At 42.5% G+C, this 21,517-nt stretch overlaps 1 protein-coding gene across 1 annotated transcript in view; it reads right to left on the bottom strand.

Annotated features, from left to right (window-relative positions):
* Positions 1–21,517, bottom strand: part of TPO (thyroid peroxidase) — a gene marked incomplete at its 5' end in the record, with an annotated part of 635,329 nt that overhangs the window by 3,937 nt on the left and 609,875 nt on the right. Inside the window, one exon of the mRNA XM_069236627.1 lies at positions 5,168–5,299. Coding sequence (XP_069092728.1) covers positions 5,168–5,299 — 132 coding nt within the window. The remainder of the gene's footprint in view (positions 1–5,167; positions 5,300–21,517) is intronic.

Genomic DNA, 21,517 nt, shown 5'->3' with positions numbered 1-21,517 from the left:
TTCACCCTGCACTGGAAATCCCGAAGAAATCTCCTGTGGGTTGACGGAGTCTTCCCCCTGCTAACGCAGGCACCAATCTTCTGCATCATTAGTCCTCTGGGTCTCCTCTCATCTCGACGAGCATGGTCCCTGGAACACAGGAGCTATGTCCAAGTGACCCCCACAGTCCAGTGATCCTTCAGTCCAAGTTTGGTGGAGGTAAGTCCTTGCTTCCCCACACTAGACTGCAAACCTGTATACTATGTGATTTGCAGCTGCTCTGGCTTCTGTGCACTTCTTCAAGTATTCCTTTGTGCACAGCCTAGCCTGGGTCCCCAGCACTCCGTCCTGCAGTGCTCAACCCTCTGAGTTGGACTCCGACGTCGTGGGACCCTCCTTTGTGACTCTGAGTTGACTCCAGTTTACAAATCTTCTAAGTGCCTGCTCTAGTACTTCTGCAGGTGCTGCCTCCTTTTGTGGGGGCTCTCTGAGTTGCTGAGCGCCCCCTCTGTCTCCTCCTCCAAGAGGCGACATCCTGGTCCTTCCTGGTCCCCAGCAGCACCCAAAAACCTCTACCATGACCTTTGCAGCAATCAAAGCTTGTTTGCAGTATTTCTGCATGGAAACACTTCTGCAACATCCAGCACACCGTGGGAAATCATCCATCCAAAGGAGAAGTTCCTAGCCCTTTTTGTTGTTGCAGAATCCTCGGCTTCTTCCACCCTGAGGCAGCCTTCTTGCACCTTCATCCGGGGTTCCCTGGGCTCCTGCCCCCCCTGGACACTATCACGACTCTTGGACTTGGTCCCCTTGCCTTGCGGGTCCTCAAGTCCAGGAATCTGTCTTCAGTGCTTTGCTGGTGTTTGTGGTTCTTGCAGAATCCCCCTATCACGACTAATGTGTCCTATTGGGGTTGTAGGGGAACTTTACTCCTACTTTTCAGGGTCTTGGGGTGGGGTATCTTGGACACCCTGACTGTTTTCTTACAGTCCCAGCGACCCTCTACAAGCTCCCATAGGTCTGGGGTCCATTTGGATTCGCATTCCACTTTTGGAGTATATGGTTTGTGTTGCCCCTAGACCTATGTTCACCTATTGAATCCTATTGTAATTCTACACTGTTTGCATTACTTTTCTGACTACTACCTACCTGTTTTGGGTTTGTGTACATATAACCAGTGTATATTACTTACCTTCTAACCGAGGGTACTCACTGAGATACTTGTGGCATATTGTCATAAAAATAAAGTACCTTTATTTTTAGTAACTCTGACTATTGTGTTTTCTTATGATGTTGTGCTATATGATATAAGTGGTATAGTAGGAGCTTTGCATGTCTCCTAGATCAGCCTAAGCCGCTTTGCCATAGCTACCTTCTATCAGCCTAAGCTGCTAGAAACACCTCTATTCTACTAGTAAGGGATAACTGGACCTGGCACAGGGTGTAAGTACAAGGTACCCACTATAAGCCAGGCCAGCCTCCTACAAAGCCTTCGCCCCCATCTACTGGGCTAAGTTCATTACTCTGTTCTCCAACAGGAGGATTGAACACCCCCACACACACACAATATAGCAATTAGGAGTGCTTGACCCTTTTCGGGGAAAAAGGAGTGTGCAGGAAACCTTTACCTCTAATTATCTTGTCACACTGTACATGGACAACCCAAGCCCCCTTGAACAAAAGATGGTTGAAGCAAAGTTTCTCATGAATGTTTGATTGTCCCAGAATGTTGTTTGGGAGAGTTGGGACAAGAGTGGATTGATGATATGACACCCTGGGACTGGACAGGGGTGCCTGGCACCTAGAACCTTCCATCTAACTTAAAAAACCCTGTACAAGGAAAAGACAGTTGAGAAGACACAGGACTTTGGAGTGACAATCGTAAAATAGTGTCCAGCTGGAAGGACAAGCCACCTGATGCCCCTGCAACAATGGATTTTGGGACGTTGACTCCAGCTGACAACCAAGTCTAGGATGGGTCTTCTCAGGGCCAGTGTCTCCTGAGGAACAGTTGGGGGAATGAACCTTCTAGGGGATCCTAGAAAACCTTGGGAATGTCTGTGGACTGGCCCATGACTCCACAGACGAACATGTGCCCTGCAAGTAGCTAGGAGGCTGTGGGACTTGGGAAGTAGAGAGGAAATGTTGCTTGTTGGTCTGTGGGAGCTGGGTTTCTAGTTCCCTGCACCAGAACTCTCCTCTGCCGGCTCCATGTGCTCTTCCCCTGATTGTGAATTTATTTTTAATAGGAAAGGGACATGCAACAGTTTTGCTCCGGGCCCCCCATTTCCTCCAGGGGACAGGTACTTTTAAGCTTATGTTCCAGAGGCCTAATCTCCTGGCTCAGTACACATTGACTGGGAGCATTGCCACTCTATGTGCCCATGCCTATGGGCATATATGCCAAGCATCACAGCTCCCACAGTGGGAGGCTCAGCAGATGGGAGAGCCAGAAGAGAAGTGCTGGGACTCACATGCCACACAGAAGTGCTGTGCATGCATAAGAAGCTAGCTAGAGTCACAGGACCTTGAGGCTCCTCCACTGCTTCCACCGAAAAATGTGGCTATGGGTTCCCTCCTTGTAAAATAAGGAGCAAATGTGTCACACCTTCCTACCTTAATCAAGTGAGGAGCTGCTCATCAAATATTTATAGTCTGGGTAGGGGGAGCGCCCCACAAGGACCTGCTGGGACCTTTTTCTTTTAAAATTATGCTTCTTTAGCCGTGCCCCTTGAGGTGCAGGGGCACCGCTAATGTTTGAATATGTGTTTGGGGGCTGCATTGAATGTAGGAGCCCTCCACAAGTTGCTCCTGAAGTTTGCCCCTAAATCTACTAAGGGTTGTATTTATGCCCCCAACAGAGGTTTAGCCACGATTAAAGTTCTCTCTGTGCCTGAGCTTTTGATCCTGAGCTTTGGAGGGCAGGGACTGCTTTTGGTAGCAGTCTAATAAAAGTAAAAGAAAGAATCACAAGTATATGTTTTGAACCACACTTCACTAACTATGTTGGTGCCTGACAATGTAAAGTTCCATAGTACAATTAATGCTTTTGAATATGTTATTTCCTCCATTGACTTCAATGGAGGGTGATAACATGCAATGCATATTGATGCTGTCTCCATTGATTTCAATGGTCTTATTTTGTTGAATTATAACATGTGGCTGATGTGGTGACACCCTGACAAAGCCAATAGACCTACCTTTTTTACAATGACACCTCCTTATTTTCAGAAGTTGTGCACAGAGCGCATGTTGTTGTTATATGGTTCACCACCCACCAGGGATATAATGATATATGGTGGTGTCATCAAATTTAATTCCATTTACCTGATTGTAAATATTTGTAATTTAATATGCAATATCTAATTGTGTGTGTGTGTAATAAAGTACTTTCCCTTTTTATAAGAAAAGGCACTGATTAAGGAGCGATGTATTGAGTATTGTTGTTGCATTCCAACAAGCTGGGGTTACTAGCCCACATCACCTCCTCCAAGTAGGCCTTGGATTACTGTGCTTTGCTACCCTGAGAGAATCAAGTGCTAAAATAGGAAGTATTACCTGGGAAGGACTCACATCATTCACCACTAATAGCCCAATTTGTAACACACAGTTACTAGCAAAATCTTGTGGATATTTCACTTTAAATACCAATATCTGCACTCAAACACTTTTCATACCCTTGTCCTCTTTGTTTGCTTCAGTTTGGACAATATGTTGAAAAGTTGCACAAACCCACACACACAAAACAGCTACACAATCTGTTAGTATCTAATAATCTCTGTCAAACATTCAATAGCTATTTAATACCATGAGGGCCATTGGCCAGTTTAGTCACCCTCTTTCATTAGGTCTGGAAGATGGTGACAATATGTTTACTAAATCTCTCATATTCATCACCAATTTTAAACAGATTGGCCTTGGTACTGAACTCTAGAGTTGCTGTAGCCTCTCCTTTCTCCTGTAGTTCTCAGCTCTAAATGTTACCTCATCTTGAACAGAGTGGCTCTGATTTTAATTCTGTTTCTCTAAAATTGTAAAATAAAAATGCCCAGACGTGGGTCCCTTGCTCACTGTGCCACTGGATCCAAACTAGCCTGGCTGATGAAGGGTGATATCCTAAAACCGGTCCCAGGAAGTTTCTTTCCGGTCCATGGAGGACCTGGCCTGGCAGTACGGGCTGGACTATTTCCATGGGGGACAGGGTCAAGACTGATTTGCATATGGCTGTGTCCAAACTGGGAAGGCATGGTGAGCAAAAGAACGATGGATTAAACCATGATCTATAACTGGGGATGAGTGTTTGAAAAGTTTCAGCACTCCGTCCATCATCCCTTTGTATTGCTGTGATCTTTTAGGCACTGGATTTCACTTACAAAATTAGAAATTCATAACTCTGGTCCTGCTGATTGGACTTTTGTCATTTTGGTGTCAAATGCATTTTAAAATTGACTCTATTTTTCTAAATTGGTTTGGGATTTTTCTTATGTTGTATTTTCACTTTATTACTGTTTATCTGCTGCATAAATACTTCACACATTGTCTCTAATTTAAGCTTGACTGCTTTTAAGGCCGAGCTGCCCAAGGTCAAGCACATGTTAATTTAGTGACTTTCTGTGGTTCACCCTGCAAGGGTCTGTGGCTGTTGCTTGACTGGATCTCACACCCTAGTCAAACAACAACCAAATTTCACACAGCGTTGAAATGCAAAAATAAATTATTGACTCCCCCATTTATGTCACCTGAGAAAAACTTGATTTTGGAAAAGCTCATAGGGATTAACCTCAAGAGTATTACAAATTATATACAAATGTACACCAATCTAGGGCCATACATTGCAACGCTTAAGGTCGGTAACCTTTGTATTGATATAATACGTATATTGCTAGAAAACTCCAGTAGGGTGGACAATAGCTACAGCGAAATGCATGATTAAACATTTACTCAAATCTGAGTTGTTGCTGGGCTTGGAAAAGCTAAATGTAAAAATTCTTGAACCCAATTAGCTGTTTCATAAAAACACATGATTCAAAGTAGCAAGAGTAGAAGTCGAAAAATGTGGCTTTAGTGCAACATTCAGGATTTGCGGATGTCTGACATCAAGCACCAATCATATTATCAATATATCCAGCAGATGAAATATTGTGAAAGGATACATCTAAAAATGTTGCTTCATTGGGCATACAATTACCTATGCATGTTCTTTCATCATCAGCCAGTGTGTATGGGTCTGTACATAAACACTGGTAGCTGCCTAATGTATTCTTACATATTGAAGAGCGATGGCACGGTGGATTAATTTCATTTTCGCATTCATTGATATCTGCATAAAATAATGAAACACATCATGTTAATGAGGAGACAGTCTTATGACATGTAAAAATATAATATTAATAATAATAATAATAATAATAATAATAATGACAATCTTCATTATCAACATCAATAAGGTGTGCTCTTCCTGAATATGAAATCAACAATATCGATGGGACAGAATATCAAGGACAGACTGTTGAAAATAAAATATCAACAGGTAAGTACATCTCGATTTTCTGTAGCTAACTCCATACAAATGTATATATAACTACATGGTACGTATACTTTAATGGTATGTGGATGTGGAATTAGGAATAGTAAATCTATTCTTCTCTATAAGCACTTTCGTTTCGAGATTTTGTCTCTCAATATGCTGCCCTTGATATTGGTATGTCACGATGTTGTTGATGTCGATGTTCTGTAGTTCAATCTAATAATAATAATAATAATAATAATACTAGTAAAAACAATACCAATAATCACAACAACAACAACAATAATAATAATCATAATAATCATAATAATAGAAATAATAATAATAATAATAATAGTAAATGGTTCAGCAAAAATTCAGGGCATAATATTGCCATATCAATGCTTTGAAAATGCCCAGGAACTTGCTTTGTTAAAGCGCAGAATACCTAATGGCATAAGAAAATGTTTTATAACATGAAGGAAACACACTGTATCCGATATGTTTGTAACAAGAACCCCACAAATAAAAATATGATTGAACAATAAACAATCCTGCTATGCTTAACTTGCCTGGTCACAGAAAGAATACTAACAATGTCAAGAAACAGACTATTCCAAGCTATTATTATGACACCATTTATTAGTTGTTGTTTCAGAAATAAACCGCACCAGAGCATTCATGTGCCAGTTAGTACTGACAGTTAGTAGAATTGAATTAATGGTTAGATAATCTGCCACACCCTGTGGCACAGGCATAGTGAATTTGGTCCCTCTTCTTGCAACAAAGACCAGATTTAAGGAAAGTGGAGCTGCACCCAGCTCCCCCTAATGCCACCATGTGTGCACTGTATCTAAGATACAGTGCACCCTGGCAGTAGCTAGGGAACCTCGCATCAACATATTTTATGCTAGTATGGAGCTTTGCAGGACTAGCGTCAAATATTTTGATGCTAATTCTGCAAAGCCCATTGAAAACAATGCTGTGCCTACTTTAAAACACCTGCTCTGAACAGGTGTTAAAAGTGCAGAAAAAATGATACAAAGAAATCTCTTAGATTTCTTTGTGCCATTTTATCCCCTCCCCCCTAGTGGGGCAGCACCCCACTCGGCGCAGCAATTTTGGCTTCGTTTGGCCACATTAGTGTGAAAATTATGGTAATGTGGTGCAAGGAGGCACTAGGGGCTCTCAAATCAGTCCCCAAGTTTATAGTTAGTATAGGTTCTCAAGCAAATTTAATCCAGTGTGCCCATATTTTTTCAGGTTTCTTGGCCTCACCTTGAGCCTTGTACACTAGTTTTTCCATTACTGAACACTGCTCCATGCCCGTAATCTACTTATGCAAGCATGCCAAACCATTTCAAATGGTGGAGAGCTGCATACCAGCATCCTTTGGAGACGTGGGTCGCAATAGCTGTGTACCGAGGGAAAATGCTGTCAGTAACTGTTGGATTTTTTTTCTTATGAAGGGTCATCCCCTATCTTTTTGCCTCCTGCCTCCTATTGTTTCTGATCTGTTGCTGTTGGCTTTTGAACTCTGAGCACTTTACCACTGCTAACCAGTGCTAAAGTGCATAAACTCTCTGTGTAAAATTGTATGTAATTGGTTTATCCATGATTGCCATATTTGATTTACTAGTAAGTCCCTAGTAAAGTGCACTAGAGGTGCCAGGGCCTGTAAATCAAATGCTATTAGTGGGCCTGCAGGACTGGTTGTGCCACCCACATAAGTAGCTCTGTAATCATGTCTCAGACCTGCCTCTGCAGTGTCTGTGTGTGCAGTTTTAACTGTCAATTCGACTTGGCAAGTGTACCCACTTGCCAGGCTTAAACCTTCCCTTTACTTACATGCAAGGCACCCCTAAGGTAGACCCTAGGTAGCCCTAAGGGCAGGGTGCAGTGTATGGTTAAGGTAGGACATATAGTAATGTGCTTTATATGTCCTGTCAGTCAAATATTGCTAAATTCGGTTTTCACTGTTGCAAGGCCTGTGCCTCTTATAGGTTAACATGGGGGCTACCTTTAAATCTGATTAAAGTGTAAATTCCCTTTGGGAGCGGATGGACATGTGGAGTTTGGGGTCTCTGAGCTCACAATTTAAAAATACATCTTTTAGTAAAGTTGATTTTAAGATTATGCGTTTGAAAATGCCACTTTTAGAAAGTGAGCATTTTCTTGCTTATACCATTTCTGTGACTCTGCCTGTTTGTGGATTCTCTGTCTGGGACAGTTTGACAGTTGGGCTGGTTGCACCTCACACTAGACAGTGACACAAAAGGAGCTGGGGTGTAGTCTGCATCTCCTGATGAGCCATCCGTGCTAGGAGGGAGGGGAGGAGTGGTCACTCACACCTGAAAGGGCTGTGCCTGTCCTCACACAATGCAGTCTCCGACCCCCTGGTGAGTGTCTGGGGCCTGGCCTGGGCAAGGCAGGATTTCACATTCAAAATAGACTTTACTTTGAAGTAGGCCTACTTCAAAGGAGAAATTGAGTATAAGAAGGGAACCCAAAACCACAGACTTTAGAACACTTCTGGAAACAATAGGAACCTCTGCCTAGAGAAGAGCTGAAGAGCTGAGGAAGAAGAGCTGCCCTGCCTGTGACTGTGCTTTGTGGATCTATCCTGCAGTTGCTACTTCTACCAGAGTAAGAGGGCAAATACTTTTTGTGAAGAAATGTCCAAGGGCTTGATTTAGAGCTTGCCTCCTGTTGTTTGAAGTCTCAGGGACAGCAAAGACTTCTCTCTGCCAGCACCTGAAGTCTCTGGAGAGACTCCTGCTCTGACAAGTGGTGCCCTATTCAGTCCCTGGGCCCTTGAAAGGACAGCTGGTGGAAATTCAAGGAAATTGACTCCGGACGACTTCGGACCGACGCTGCTGATGAATCCGGTGACGCTGCCTGCAACCGACTCCGTGATCTTCGCTGGAATGCGACGACCTTCACAGGCCCGACATCGCTGCAGCCCTGCCGAAGTCCGTGACTCCATGGAAGTCACCGCACCACGTCGTGACCGACGCCGCTCGAAGTGCACAGATTCAACGTTTCGCACAGACGCCACGATCCCCGACTTCGCACATCGGTTTGTTTTCACTCTTCACCAAAGGTACTGTACTAGGAGGTCTACGCGACTCTGTGTCCGGCTCCGCTGGTCACGACGCCGTGTTAACACCTCATCGAAGCAGTTGGTGGTTCTAAGCGATATTTTTGAGTTTAATCTTTAAAAATTCATAACTTAACTTGTGTATGTCGGACTTTTGTCGTTTTGGTCTTGTTTTGTTTAGATAAATATTTCCTATTGTTCTAAACCTGTGTTTGTAGTGTTTTCATTAATTTACTGTGTGTGGTACAAATACTTTACACCTAGCATTCTGAAGTTAAGCCTACTGCTCTGCCAAGCTACCAAGGGGCTAAGCAGGGGTTAGCTATCCAACAGCTATCCTCACTGGGCTAGTCACATTGATCATACATCAGATTGTACACAATCCTACACACATCGCAGGACACATTCTAGATGTCATTTTTGGGAACCCAGAACTAGTTGCAGTTCAAAGCATCACACTAGTCACATGGTCAGACCACCATGTGGTGACATTCCAACATAAAACACCACAAATAAACACACCCAAGACCACCTCACATACATCCACCTATCGACCATGGCACAAACTCAATTTTTAACACTTAGAAACACAACTAACAGCCAATGCCGATCTAGGCACAATGAATTCTGTTCATAACCTTTATGAGTGCCTACAGGAAGCTTTCAATATCCTAATAGCACTCAGAAAAACAAAACAGGACAAAAGCAAACAAGAACCTTGAAGAAATACTGGTCTGAAAAAGATAAAACAAGAAATCAGAAGGCTGCAATGGATCAAAACAAAAAAAATTCAAGACAAACTTCACCTATACAAACTTAAAATATACAAATCATCAATCAAAAAAGCTAAAAAAGGTACTACTGAGACAGAATTCAAAATGCTATAATGAATTTCGAAATCTAACTGCATGGAATGAACTCATCCCATTACTCAAGAATTCACAAACTGCCAAATCATTACACAACCAAGGCAGGCACATTGGACTCCTATATAAAGCAAAGGAAATGCACCAGCACCAACCCGTTTTCAAAACTCTCCTCCAAGAGTAAGCCATCCCGGCCTCTGCACTGCTTCAAACAAATATCACAAAGTGAATTAATAAATCTGGTCAAACAAAGCAGACTTTCGGACTGCCCTTCTGACCCTTGTCTACCACACATCTTCAACAACATTATTCAACAACAATATTTTGTCTCCATCTGCTGCCACACCAGCAAGAAGAATCATCAATAATTCTTGCACTACGGGAATCTTTTCTGAAGACCTTAAAAAGGCATACATACACCCAATATTAAAGAAAACAAACCTGGACCCACATGACCCCAACCACTGAAGACCAATTACAAATGGACCTTTCTTGGGTAAACTGATAGAAAGAGCAGCATTTACCCAGAAGTCACAATTCATTGAAGATACCTCCTTACTTTCTGAGTACCAAACTGGATTCCGCTCAGGAAGAGGCACTGAATCTGCTCTCATTGCCATCTGGCATGATCTTAAAATTAAAATAAATATCAATAGAGTTACTACACTATTTCTCTTGGACCTCTCAGCTGCCTTTGACACAGTTGACCATGACACCCTAATACAAAGGCTCTACAAAGCCGACATAGAGGGGACTGCTCTAGATTGGAACACTTCCTATTTCCAAAACAGAACAAATGTCATTCGTAGACCCCTTTTCTTGTTCAATCCCTATGTCAAAAAAGCAGAGGTCCCTCAAGGGTCAATTTTCTCACCCATGCTTTTCAACATCTACATGATGTAAATACCGGCAATGAGCAATGAATTTCAACCCACATGCTACAACTATGCAGATGACACACAAATAATCTTTAATCTGGAATTCCACAAAAACATTGGAAACTCACAAATCCTAGGTTGCCTCAGAGCCATTGATCAGTGGATGACATGGAGCCATCTCAAACTGAATGCTTCCAAAAAAGGAAATACTCACTTGTGGTGATTGGAAAAATTATGACCCACTCTGAGCCTGGCCTGATGATCTGGGACCACCTCCTGAAATATCTAAGGAAGTTAGTAATCTTGGAATTACCATGGACCCCAAGTTAACAATGAATGCCCAAGTGGACAAATTAGCAAGATCAAGCATCATCACCATCATAACTCTGTGACACGTCTTCCCCTCACCTTGGATTTCCACACAAGGTGCAGGCTACTATCTCTCTTGTACTGTCTTACTTGGATTACACCAATGGCCTCTACCACGGATCATCTCTATCTACTATGAAAAAAATGACAACATATTCAGAACTTGGCTGTCAGACTACTCCTACATGTAAAGCCACAAGCCCACATCTCCACTGCCTTTAAGGGCCCTACATTGGTTACTGGTTGCCAAAAGATCCACTTTCAAACTGCTTCGTATCACCCACAAAGCAATGAATGGCACAGGACTGCTTTTCTTCAGGAATAAAATCAGCATATACATTCAACAAAGAAACCTCAACTCAAAATTAGCACCCCATCTCAAAACACCACCAGAAAAGAACAATAAGTGGTACATCTTTCTCTGTCAAGCGGCCAAACTATGGAATTTATTACCCCCAAATATAAGATCTATGGATAACTATCTTATCTTCAGAAGACTACTCAAGAGTTGGCTCTTTCCTACATAACTGCCATACTCAAACAGCAATAGACTGCCTATCCCTTTGTATGTACGCACCGATAATTTGATTACATGTATATATCTAGATATGTGTATTTCTTTGTACAAATATGTGCAAGAAATATTTTATCTTGAAATATATATATATATATATATATATATATATATATATATATATATACGTGTATATATATATATATATATATATATATTTATTCTTCGGGCCTGTTTAGCAAGTGTTTATTTTACTTACGGTTAAATGTATATATTTATTTGTATGTATATGTATATATATTATGTATATGTGTATTTATGTATAGTTTGTATATATGTTGTTTGATTAGATGCTTATGAGTCTCTGTTTTTATTTTATCTATCATAATAGAGAAATATTATCTTAATTATTTATCTACAAGCATTTCATTATTAAAATATTGAGGTAAGATAAAATAATGTTATGAAAGTACACAAATAAATTAGCTTCAAATACTGCAACTCTTGAAAATCTGTGCTTATACGATATAATGTTAAATCTCAATAGATTATATTCCTTACACTTATATTCCTTTACTGTGTAATCATGTATCTTTTACTTTAGTCTTACTGTACAAAAAATTACTCTCCTTTACGCATTCCAGACCTCATCTTACTACTATGATCTTCCAATTAACACTTCTGGATTCTTCCCTCCTCTATCCCACCATTATTCTATTCAAATCAAATAACAGACTCACATGTCCTCTGCTCAAATTAACTCATACCTCCCTATACTAATACTAATACTGTACTTATATTTCTCTATACTAATCCAAATCTAATCTCACATGTCCTCAGCTCAAATTAACTCATACCTCCCTAAACTAATACAAATACAGTACTCATATTTCCCTATACTAATCCACCACTATTCCTTTTGGGTTCCGGAGTAGCGTGCTACTCGCCAAAAAGCACTTTGATTTCATGCCTCGTCAGGAATAGTAAGTGCTATATAAATGCTATTACAATTACAATAAGGGTGGCAAGAGGAGCAAATGCAGTTCCATTAGGGTGGAAGTGATGTGGTCATCTTTCTCCAAGACCTGGAAGAGACGTGCTGTGTCATATGGGATATCGGTAAGGGCTGCCAGTGTGGAGTCTGGACGGCCAAGGAGAAGGGTATTACCATCATCCAGATGCAAGAGTACAAGGGCTTGAACAGCAGTTCTGAAGTTGATTTGACTTTTTTAGAAGGGAGAGTGGGTGCCAGGTAGTCTTTGATTTTTGACAGTGTGTTCCTTTGTTGAGGAGGTTGGTATCCAGGGTAAATCAAAGAAGGCTGGCATTCAGAGAAAATTAGGGTCTGAAATTCTCAAGGTTCATGCCATTGAGCAAGGTGTGTACTATATCTTATCTATTATTCCAGGCAAATATTAGGAATTCTTCAATGTGGTTGAGCTTTAGGTACCCACTGGACATTTAGGTCTGGATTGTGTGCTGCTGTGCTCGAGGCGTTGAATGCCTGAAGCAGAGAAGACTTTCAAGTAAAGTTGTGCATCATCTGGATAATGGTTAATCTTGATGATGTTGCCTGTGAGTAGAACACCAAGTGGCTTCATGTAAATATTGAAGATAACAGTAAACAGTATGGAATACTGGGGGGCACCATGCATGATAGGGAGCCTTTGAGACCTGAGGTGTCCATATGATAAAACTAGTATTAGTTGGAAAGGTAGGAGAACCAGTGAAGAAAATTGTCAGTGAATCCAATTTGTGACTTAAGAGTACATGTAAGTGGGAATGGTCAACGTGATCAAAAGTACCAGGGGGTCTAGAAATACAGGGAGGCAGGGGTTTTCTTTATCTGTGGTCAAGAGGGAATCATCTACAATGTGTAAGGGTGTGGTCTCCATGCTGCAGTGAGATCTGGACTTGAACATAGCTTGCCTTTTCAATGATCTTGCTGATGAGTGAAAGGTGAATGATGAGCTGGTTGCTGGCTAGGTCATCAGGGTCTAGACAAGTTTCTTTAAGATTGAAGGGGGGATCTTGCCTCTTAAACCAATATGATAGCAAGGTACTGCTACTGCAAACATATTCACCTTATTACATTCAATGCAATCAAACCTAAAATGGGATACTTTAAAGATTTCCAGTAAATTCTGTTACAGTCAGGCAACTTCAAACGTCATTACTGTGACAGGCCTTAATGACTTTCTGTCATTCAAAATGTAAACATCAAACGTCATGCTGCATTTCCAAAGCTACATGCTAGACTATTTCCTGCAGCTAAATGTTACAACCAAGTTGGTCAGGACTTCTAACAACAGACATCATAATAGCTGAGTGGAAATGCTGGCTGCTGGACAGTAATCATTTTCCTATTACCGGCCAGTTTTACCCTTTTTGGACAGTTAATAAATACCTGCTGCTGATCAGCTACACACTGCTAATTCCTTATTGAAGGTGGTCTCACACCATAGCGTATGTGATTTCCACATTTCAACATGCATGGATTTGCAGTTTATCTGAAAGGTTTTAAAACTGTTAAGTGAGGGGAAGGAATTGTGTCTCTATGCCCAAGTAAGAAGCCAGTTGTTGTCTAAATTATTAAATAGACTAAGAAAATCAACAGCTTTTTCCATTTTGTGCTTCATATAAAATTTCAATTGGTGGGTAAAATAGGTGTGAAACTCATGGAACATCATATGCAAGCTGTGAATGGCTGAAAAGTAGACAACATTCATAAATCATCAAGAGGTCATTTATGTAGGTTGTGAAGTATAGGATTTTCCAGAGGAAACTAATCACTGGGATCAAAATCAGTGAGGTGGAAAAATTGCTAACATTTTCACCTATAACTTTTTCCACAGAAGTCTGATTCACCAAAACAATGTCATCACATCTGTAAGGCGCTCTCGTGCAGAGACATGTATAATGAATGCATTACTTACCGCACATTCTCATTACTCTGAATACCCTATTTCTCATCCCATTACTTACTTATGAGATGTTCCACCTCTACCCAGGCCCACATGCCTTAGCCAGAAACAATCAACCACCCACCCCTTCCTAACCTCCAATCACCTTTCACCCACCTGGTGATAAAAAGGTATGGAGCTCAGAAAACATCCTGTACATCCCCAAGGTCAAGAACCAAGAGGGCAGATTGTGATCTGGGAAGGAACGGGGGGCGTAAATACTGGAATGAGAAGTGGGGTATTTGTAGTAATGAGAATTATCATTAAGTAATGAATTAATTTCCTCCTCAACACCATTTCTTATCTCAACACTTACTTACATGAGGGTATACCAAAGCAAATCCAGACCAACCTGAATCCCCCAAAGAATAATGCCACAAGACTCTGGGTACTGCAGAAACAATATTTATTGCAAACCAGAAAAGGCGTCAGACAGGAGATCAAGTCTTTCACTGACTAACAGCAGCCAAAACTTGACTTCTGAATGTCAAGGAATCATTCACATCCAACCTGCAAAGTTTGGCAAAGGTAGAAGGAGAAGTCCAAGTGGCCGTCTGGCGAATGTCTAAAATGGAAACACCTTAAGCCTCCATTCATGAAGCTGCCATGCCCCTCGCGGACTGCCCCTGGTACCACCTGGGAGTCAGACATGTAGAGAATCATAAGCCAGGGAAATCAAAGAGTGAATCCAGTGACTCAGAGTGGACATAGGTGCCTTCAGGCCATGATGGAAAACACCAAAGTTCACAAAGAGTCTTTCACACTGACAAAAATCCTTCATACAAGATAAATTGTCACAGCTCTGAACACATCCAATTTGTGCAAGGCTTCCTCCTCAGAATATTCAGGCTCTGGAAAAAAGAGGTTAAATTTATGTCCTGGTGCCTGTGAAAGGAGGAAACAACCTTGGGGAGAAAGCAAGGACCCAAGCACAGGGCCAGCCTTTCAGAGGAAATCCAGAAATAGTGAGACCTAATTGACAGAGAGCCCTGCTCACCCAACCTCTGTGTAGAAGCGATGGGCACCAGGAAGAAAACTTTCAAAAAAGAAACTTCAAACACACACTGTCCAGGGGAACAAAAGGTGGAGACTGAAGATCCCGAAGGAATAACGAAGAATCCCAGGCAAAGCCCACCAAACGAACATGACGTTTCATCAAAGGAAGTCCCTTAATGAGGTGGGAACCCGAAGGAAGCAGTTCAGGTACGCCAAAAGGTGAGCAAATTGTTCTAATAGCAGCAAATTGTACCCACAAAGTAGAAACTGCCTAATCTTTATGGAATCCCTCCTGTAGAAACTGAAATACCCAGGAGGCAGGACAAGTAGCAGGATCAAAAGACCTACCCTTGCACCACTCAAAAAATAAAGACCAATGATGAGCATAAGCCTTCCTAGTTGACCCCTTACGAGAATGCAGAATGGAGGCCGCCACTGGCGAGGAAAGACCTTGCAACATTAAAGCCTACTTCTCAAGAGCCAAGCCGTCAGACACATTCGATGGCAGTTGGCTGGGAGAAGATTAGGCATCTGAAGGGGACATGGGTGGAATGGGAGGATCCATTCTGGTATTGTTGCCATCAGGCGCAACAGGTAAAACCAACCCTCCTGTGACCAAAAGGTGGCAACTAGATGAGTTACACTGATTCCCTCCGAAGTCTGGCCAAAAGCTTGGGAAGAAGAAGTAATGGAGAAAAAGCATAAAGAAGGATCTGTAGCCAGGGCTAGGACAGAACATTCAGCCACCAACACCCTGGCTCTGGGGACCTGGAGAAAAACTTAGATAGGAGGGAATTCTCTGTAGAGGCAAACAGGTCAACTTGAGGAGTGCTGAACTGTTCACACAGTGAAAATACAAGGTGCCAAACAGAAGTTGAGGGAAGAAGGAAAAACCCTGATGAGCCTGTCTGCCTGCACATTGTCCTTCCCTTGAATATACACTGCGGAGAGGGACGGGAGGTGAGCTTCTGCCCATCTCCCCACATGAAACAACACAGAGGCCATAGATAGAGATCCCGTCCCTGACTGCCTGTTGACAGAAGACTTGGCGACAGTGTAGGCCGTCCTCACCAGAACCACCTGATTGGTGATCACGGGGGAAAAATGCAGTAGAGCCAGAAAAACCACCTTAAACTCCCTCCAATTTGAAGATAGCCTGCTCTCCTGAGAAGACCACTGCCCCTGAACTGTGAGGGTGTCTAAAGTAGCCTTCCCCCTCACAGAGAGACTCCTATGGACTTGATTAAGGAGGATAAGTGGCAAAGTTGAGGGAGTAAACTTCTGTGATGATGGGCAATACCTATGCACCCGAGACATGTTTTTTGCCAAGTTGAAAGAAAGAAGGCAAGATGACCTCCCACCGGGAGGGTGGAATAGTCGGGAGCACTTCCCCCTCTTAGGCACAGGGGGAGGCTGAGGCCTGAAAAAAGGGTAAGCAGGAAAGAAGGAAGATCATCTAGGCTGGGACTGAAACTGTCCCGAGGGACCCCATGAGAGTTTCTTAGGAGGAACTTTCCGAGAGGAGTCAGCACATTGATGAGAGTGAAAAATCTGGACATATTTTTGATTTTTGGAGGTCTTAATGAGCATAGGCTCCAAATCATCCTCAGAAACGCGAATACAAGTAAAGGGAATATGTAACAATCCTGACTTATGAGCTGAGTCCCCCTTCCAATCGTGCAGATACACATGGTGATGAGCAGAAACTGAAGAAGCCATGGCAGAGGCTTTCAGAACATCACAGGAAACAACTGCAAAAACGTAGCTTGAGTCTCCATGCTAGCAAACAGTGAGGAACACTAACCACCTTCTTGGATTGCCAAAGTCAAAGACTGGAAGTCTTTAAACAGAGACTGAGAGGCATAGACCACATAAATGGCAGCCCAAAGGGCAGGGTTAAAACCAGAAAAGCATTAAAAGAATTTCTTCAAGGAAGCCTCCACCTGATGATCAACACAATCAGAAATGGAAGCCTCCTCAGACATAATAGAAGGATGACCAGCCAAATGTGAAAGCAGGGGTTCAATCCTCAAAGCGGATGGGAACTCAACACTGTCTTTGGATAAAGACAAGTCAAAAAGTTAGGCAGATCTGCTTTTTCAGGATTCGTCCATTCACGGAGAAGGAGATCCAACACCTTTTCTTTGACAGCCAAAGTAATAGGTGGGCGAGAATGAACCTGCTGAAAAAGTCCTGAGCTGGGACCAGGGATGTCATCTTCCATAGGGATACCTAGATTGTCACCCAGATACTGGAATAGGGCCAAAGGATCAGACTTCTGAAGGGATTTGGGTCATTCGAGGCAGGGCCTCAGCTACTTGAAATCCAATGTATTCACCATACTCTGGAGAAGGCCAGGATGAAGAAAAGGAGGGAGAGGACACCACCAAAGAAGAAACTGAAGAGGTAGGAGAAGAGGGAGAGTACTGTGAGCCCCCAGAGGTCCTGGAACCCAGACATTCATCAGAGAGAGAAGACAATAAAAGCCGGAGTTGGTCTTTAGAAAGTCCCAAACTTTAGATAACCCAGGAATAACATCCTCAGTCTTGTGCCATTTCTTCCCTTCCTGAACAACACTGGAGCAATGATGAAGCAATGATGAAGCCTAGCTGATCTCTTCCTGTTATCAGGGGAAAGGTGTGACCTGAGCTGCCAGGCACCACCCTAGCAAGAGAAATCTTATTTAGCCCCAAAATGAGGCTGGCAGAAGAAACAGATCCTCAGGCACGGCACACATCATAGAGAAGTGAGCAGTGCATAACCAGCGGCAGCCCTATCGGCTGCCATAGCAGTCACCAAAAAGAAATAGGCACCAAACAGAGCATCCACACACTGCGCACCCATTACGATGAAGTGCACAGTGCAAACACCCCAACCGGCACAACCAGCAGTGCTGCATCCACCGGCTGCCCAGCAACCATGGAGGGGGCCAAGAAAACATGGAGGGAGGCCTGAGAGACGCACATCACCCGAGGTCACCAATGAACCGGCAGTAAGCACACCAGGGTATTCTGTAGAGAGAGGGTAGGCAATGAATAAGGAAGGCCAAACCTTCTCACCACAGAATCCAAACCCCAGTCCAGGCACAATGCCCAGCACAGCGCCAAACTTAAATTACTAGGTGGATGTAAGGTATTGGAGGTTAGGAAGGGGGAGATGGTTGGTTCTGGCTAAAGTACCAGGACCTGGGTAGAGGTGGAGCACCTAATGTAAGTAAGTGTTGGAATGAAAAATGGGGTTGAGGAGGTAATGTTTGTTATATATTCTAAATCACATGAGAACCTGAGCAAACAATTGAGTTATGGTTGGCAATGGTTTTCACTTTGTGCTGACCATGCATCATCTGATAATGACAACTCCAATGAATACAAATTGGGGATGAATAAAAAAATATGGATTTTTAAAAAAAGGCTTGATTACAACCACTCAATTATCTGTAATGCTAAGTAATCACAAGCAAGTTTGAAAAAAAAAAAAAGTAAAACTGGTTTACAATAGGAAGCCAAAAACATAGGGATATTCAATATATAATAGCAAATACAATTCTACATTACCAGACCCTCTCCTGGCTAAAATGATATTCCACAAATGTAGGAAGTGCTGTCGACCAGCCCACAAATGATGATGATAATAGTGTTTGGAAATTTTCTAAACCACTTATAATCACTCTGGATAGCATTCCAACCTATCGTTTTCACCCATCATACCACTCCAGACAGAAGACCACCTTATCGAAATCAGTCCTGAACTTGCACCTCATGGGAACATCACATCCTGAAATCCCAGAGGTGGCCCCCTCCAGAACAGAACACATGGTACCCTTGACCAGTTTCCGACTTGTTAGGCCTCTTCAGTGGGATATAGCTTGGATACTGTGGCACAGCAAGTAAGGGATCTATATCCGGGCATACTCTTGACCATTTAGGATGTCTGGGACAGGAAAGGCCAAAGAATGTAAACATGGAAAAATGAAAAAACACTTTAAATTCTGTAGGTTTTTGGGATGTGGATTACAGTGGATTTTGGGACCAATATCATCCGGCACCTAGTAAAACCTACCAATCCAGGCATTTCTAACAACTACAGATCCAGAGAAGTCTAGGTGGTGTAGCCTATGTAGATACCACCACATTTACTTACTTTGAATGCCCTACAAACCACATCCGTTGCTTCAAATTACAGAATTCCATCACACTTCACTGGTTCCTTTATTTTTGAGAACCAGTGTTTTCACACGTCCCTTGATAAAAAAATAGTCCACCACATGTGAGTGGGCCTATCATCATGAACAGGCATTGTATAAAGTCATTGTACTGTCAATGTGGCCTTCACATGGTCAATGTTTTGGCGTACTCCTGTCCTGTGTGATTGGCGCAGCTAATCGTTTGCAGTACCATTTGTTTCAGAAGATGTGGGGAAACATTGGATGGTAAGACTTTCTCTATTTTATAAAAGATTGTTAGGTTTTCTGTCATAGAAAGGTAACAAAGATTGTAATTTACTCATTTTTACTGATGCCTTGCCATTTGCAGGACAAAATAACTAACCAGACATGATGTGAATTTTACAAGCCACATCACCCTGGATTCCCCTGGTCCTCTAAATTTTAAAAATGTCTAGGATCGATCCGTTTCCCTTTGTGTCAGCCAACCCCTGGGCCAAATTCTGCAGGCATCTCCTATGGACACCCCTAAGATAAAAACATTCCTTTATTTCTACTGTTTTTACGTGCTTAAGCCAATTGGAAACCCATGAATGTTTGATACTCCTACGTTCAAAATGTTGAGAGCAACAAAGAGATAGGTCAAGCTTTGGCAGGGATATCTTCCTGCAAGAGAAAGACAGAAGGGAACTTTCAGGTGTCATGTTTTAGGAAATAAAATTGCTGAAAGTCTAACAAACATCATCTTTAATGCTTTGTCCCGCCTGGACAGTCAGAGTGCAACAGATCTAGCACTCAGCGATAAACACCTTATGAAGTCTAGATTTCTAAAACGTATAGTTGTGGTACATTTCCTTACAATTCTGATGTGATACCTGTAATCAAAAAAATAGTTAACGTAAACCAGTACATGGTCCTCTAAATTTCCCAAATATACTACATTATCTCCTATGCGAATTGTGAACCCACAGAAATTCCATTTATTTCTGGTATCACCACACTCAGAAAAGCCACAGTATAAAGTTGGGGTGGGGGGGAGGGTCAAACCTAGGTAGGCATATAATGCACAGCACACACAGCACACGCAGCGACCACATGATACTCAGGCCTGACATCTGGACACGTATTCGTTGGCCCACATTGTGTCCACGCCAGGTCGAGGCCCACCTGAGTTCACTATCTGGAAGTGTAGTTATGATTCTATGACAACTGTTCGCATGTTTTACCAAGAAAGGAATGTATTTTATGGTTTTATGACACTCAGAGAAATGTATAAAAACCTGCTTCAATCCAATATAGAATGAGAGACAGTCCTTCGACCCCGGTTCTGTAACTGCTCTCCCAGCCGTAATGTTTAATTAAATTAACCATTCCTGTTTTGCCAGACGTCTCCTGTCTTTTGTTTTTTAAGGTAAATTCTCAGTTGAGCAGTACTTTGGCGAGCCAGATAGGAGCTGATTGGTTCTTCAAACCTGACTGCGACCAAAGGAAGGGAACCCCTCCTAGACGGTGTCACATTTGCACAGCAAGAAAGGTGAGCAAAAGCCGCAATTGATTGGAAGTTCTGCTGAATCTGTTGGGCAAAGGTCCATCCTAAAGCTGCAGTTACAAGGGTAAGAGACTACATCAGAGCCTTAGTCTTAGCATCTGGCGTGTGGCAAACTAGGTAAAAAGCATAATCTGCTACAGTCACCGTTTTGATTGTCAGTGTCAGGAAGGGTGATTGCTTGAAGTTCTGGGAATGACACAGAGGGTATGCTTTTCCCCTGGGTGTGATACAGGGTTTCGGGTTGCTGGCCTCTTGGACCACTGAGTGTGACGCAGATGGTACGCATAATGCCCTGATTGTGACAGAGGGTCAACATCTCCTTTCTAAGATGTGCCTTTCGCTTGGACCACTTGGCATAACACAGATGGTACGCATGGGCTTTGGGTGTGATATAGGGCCCACACATTTGATCTTACTAGGTTAAAGAGGTTTTCTGAGTGCTAACAGTTTCTTCACATAGCTAGCATCTGAAAGAAGTGAGAGGTGTGTTTGCTTGGACCACTGGGCGTGACACAGATGGTACGCAGGACCCCTGGGTGTGACATAGGGTGTGATTTTGATGTTAGGGAACTAGAACGATTGGGATCCAGGAGATTAAGCATAGCTTGTGTTTTCCCAAGAAGGATCTTTGGTTA

This window comes from Pleurodeles waltl, chromosome 5 (genome assembly GCF_031143425.1).
Source record: "Pleurodeles waltl isolate 20211129_DDA chromosome 5, aPleWal1.hap1.20221129, whole genome shotgun sequence".
Classification (NCBI taxonomy): Eukaryota; Metazoa; Chordata; class Amphibia; order Caudata; family Salamandridae; genus Pleurodeles; species Pleurodeles waltl.
This window is presented reverse-complemented; position numbering and strand designations above follow the sequence as displayed.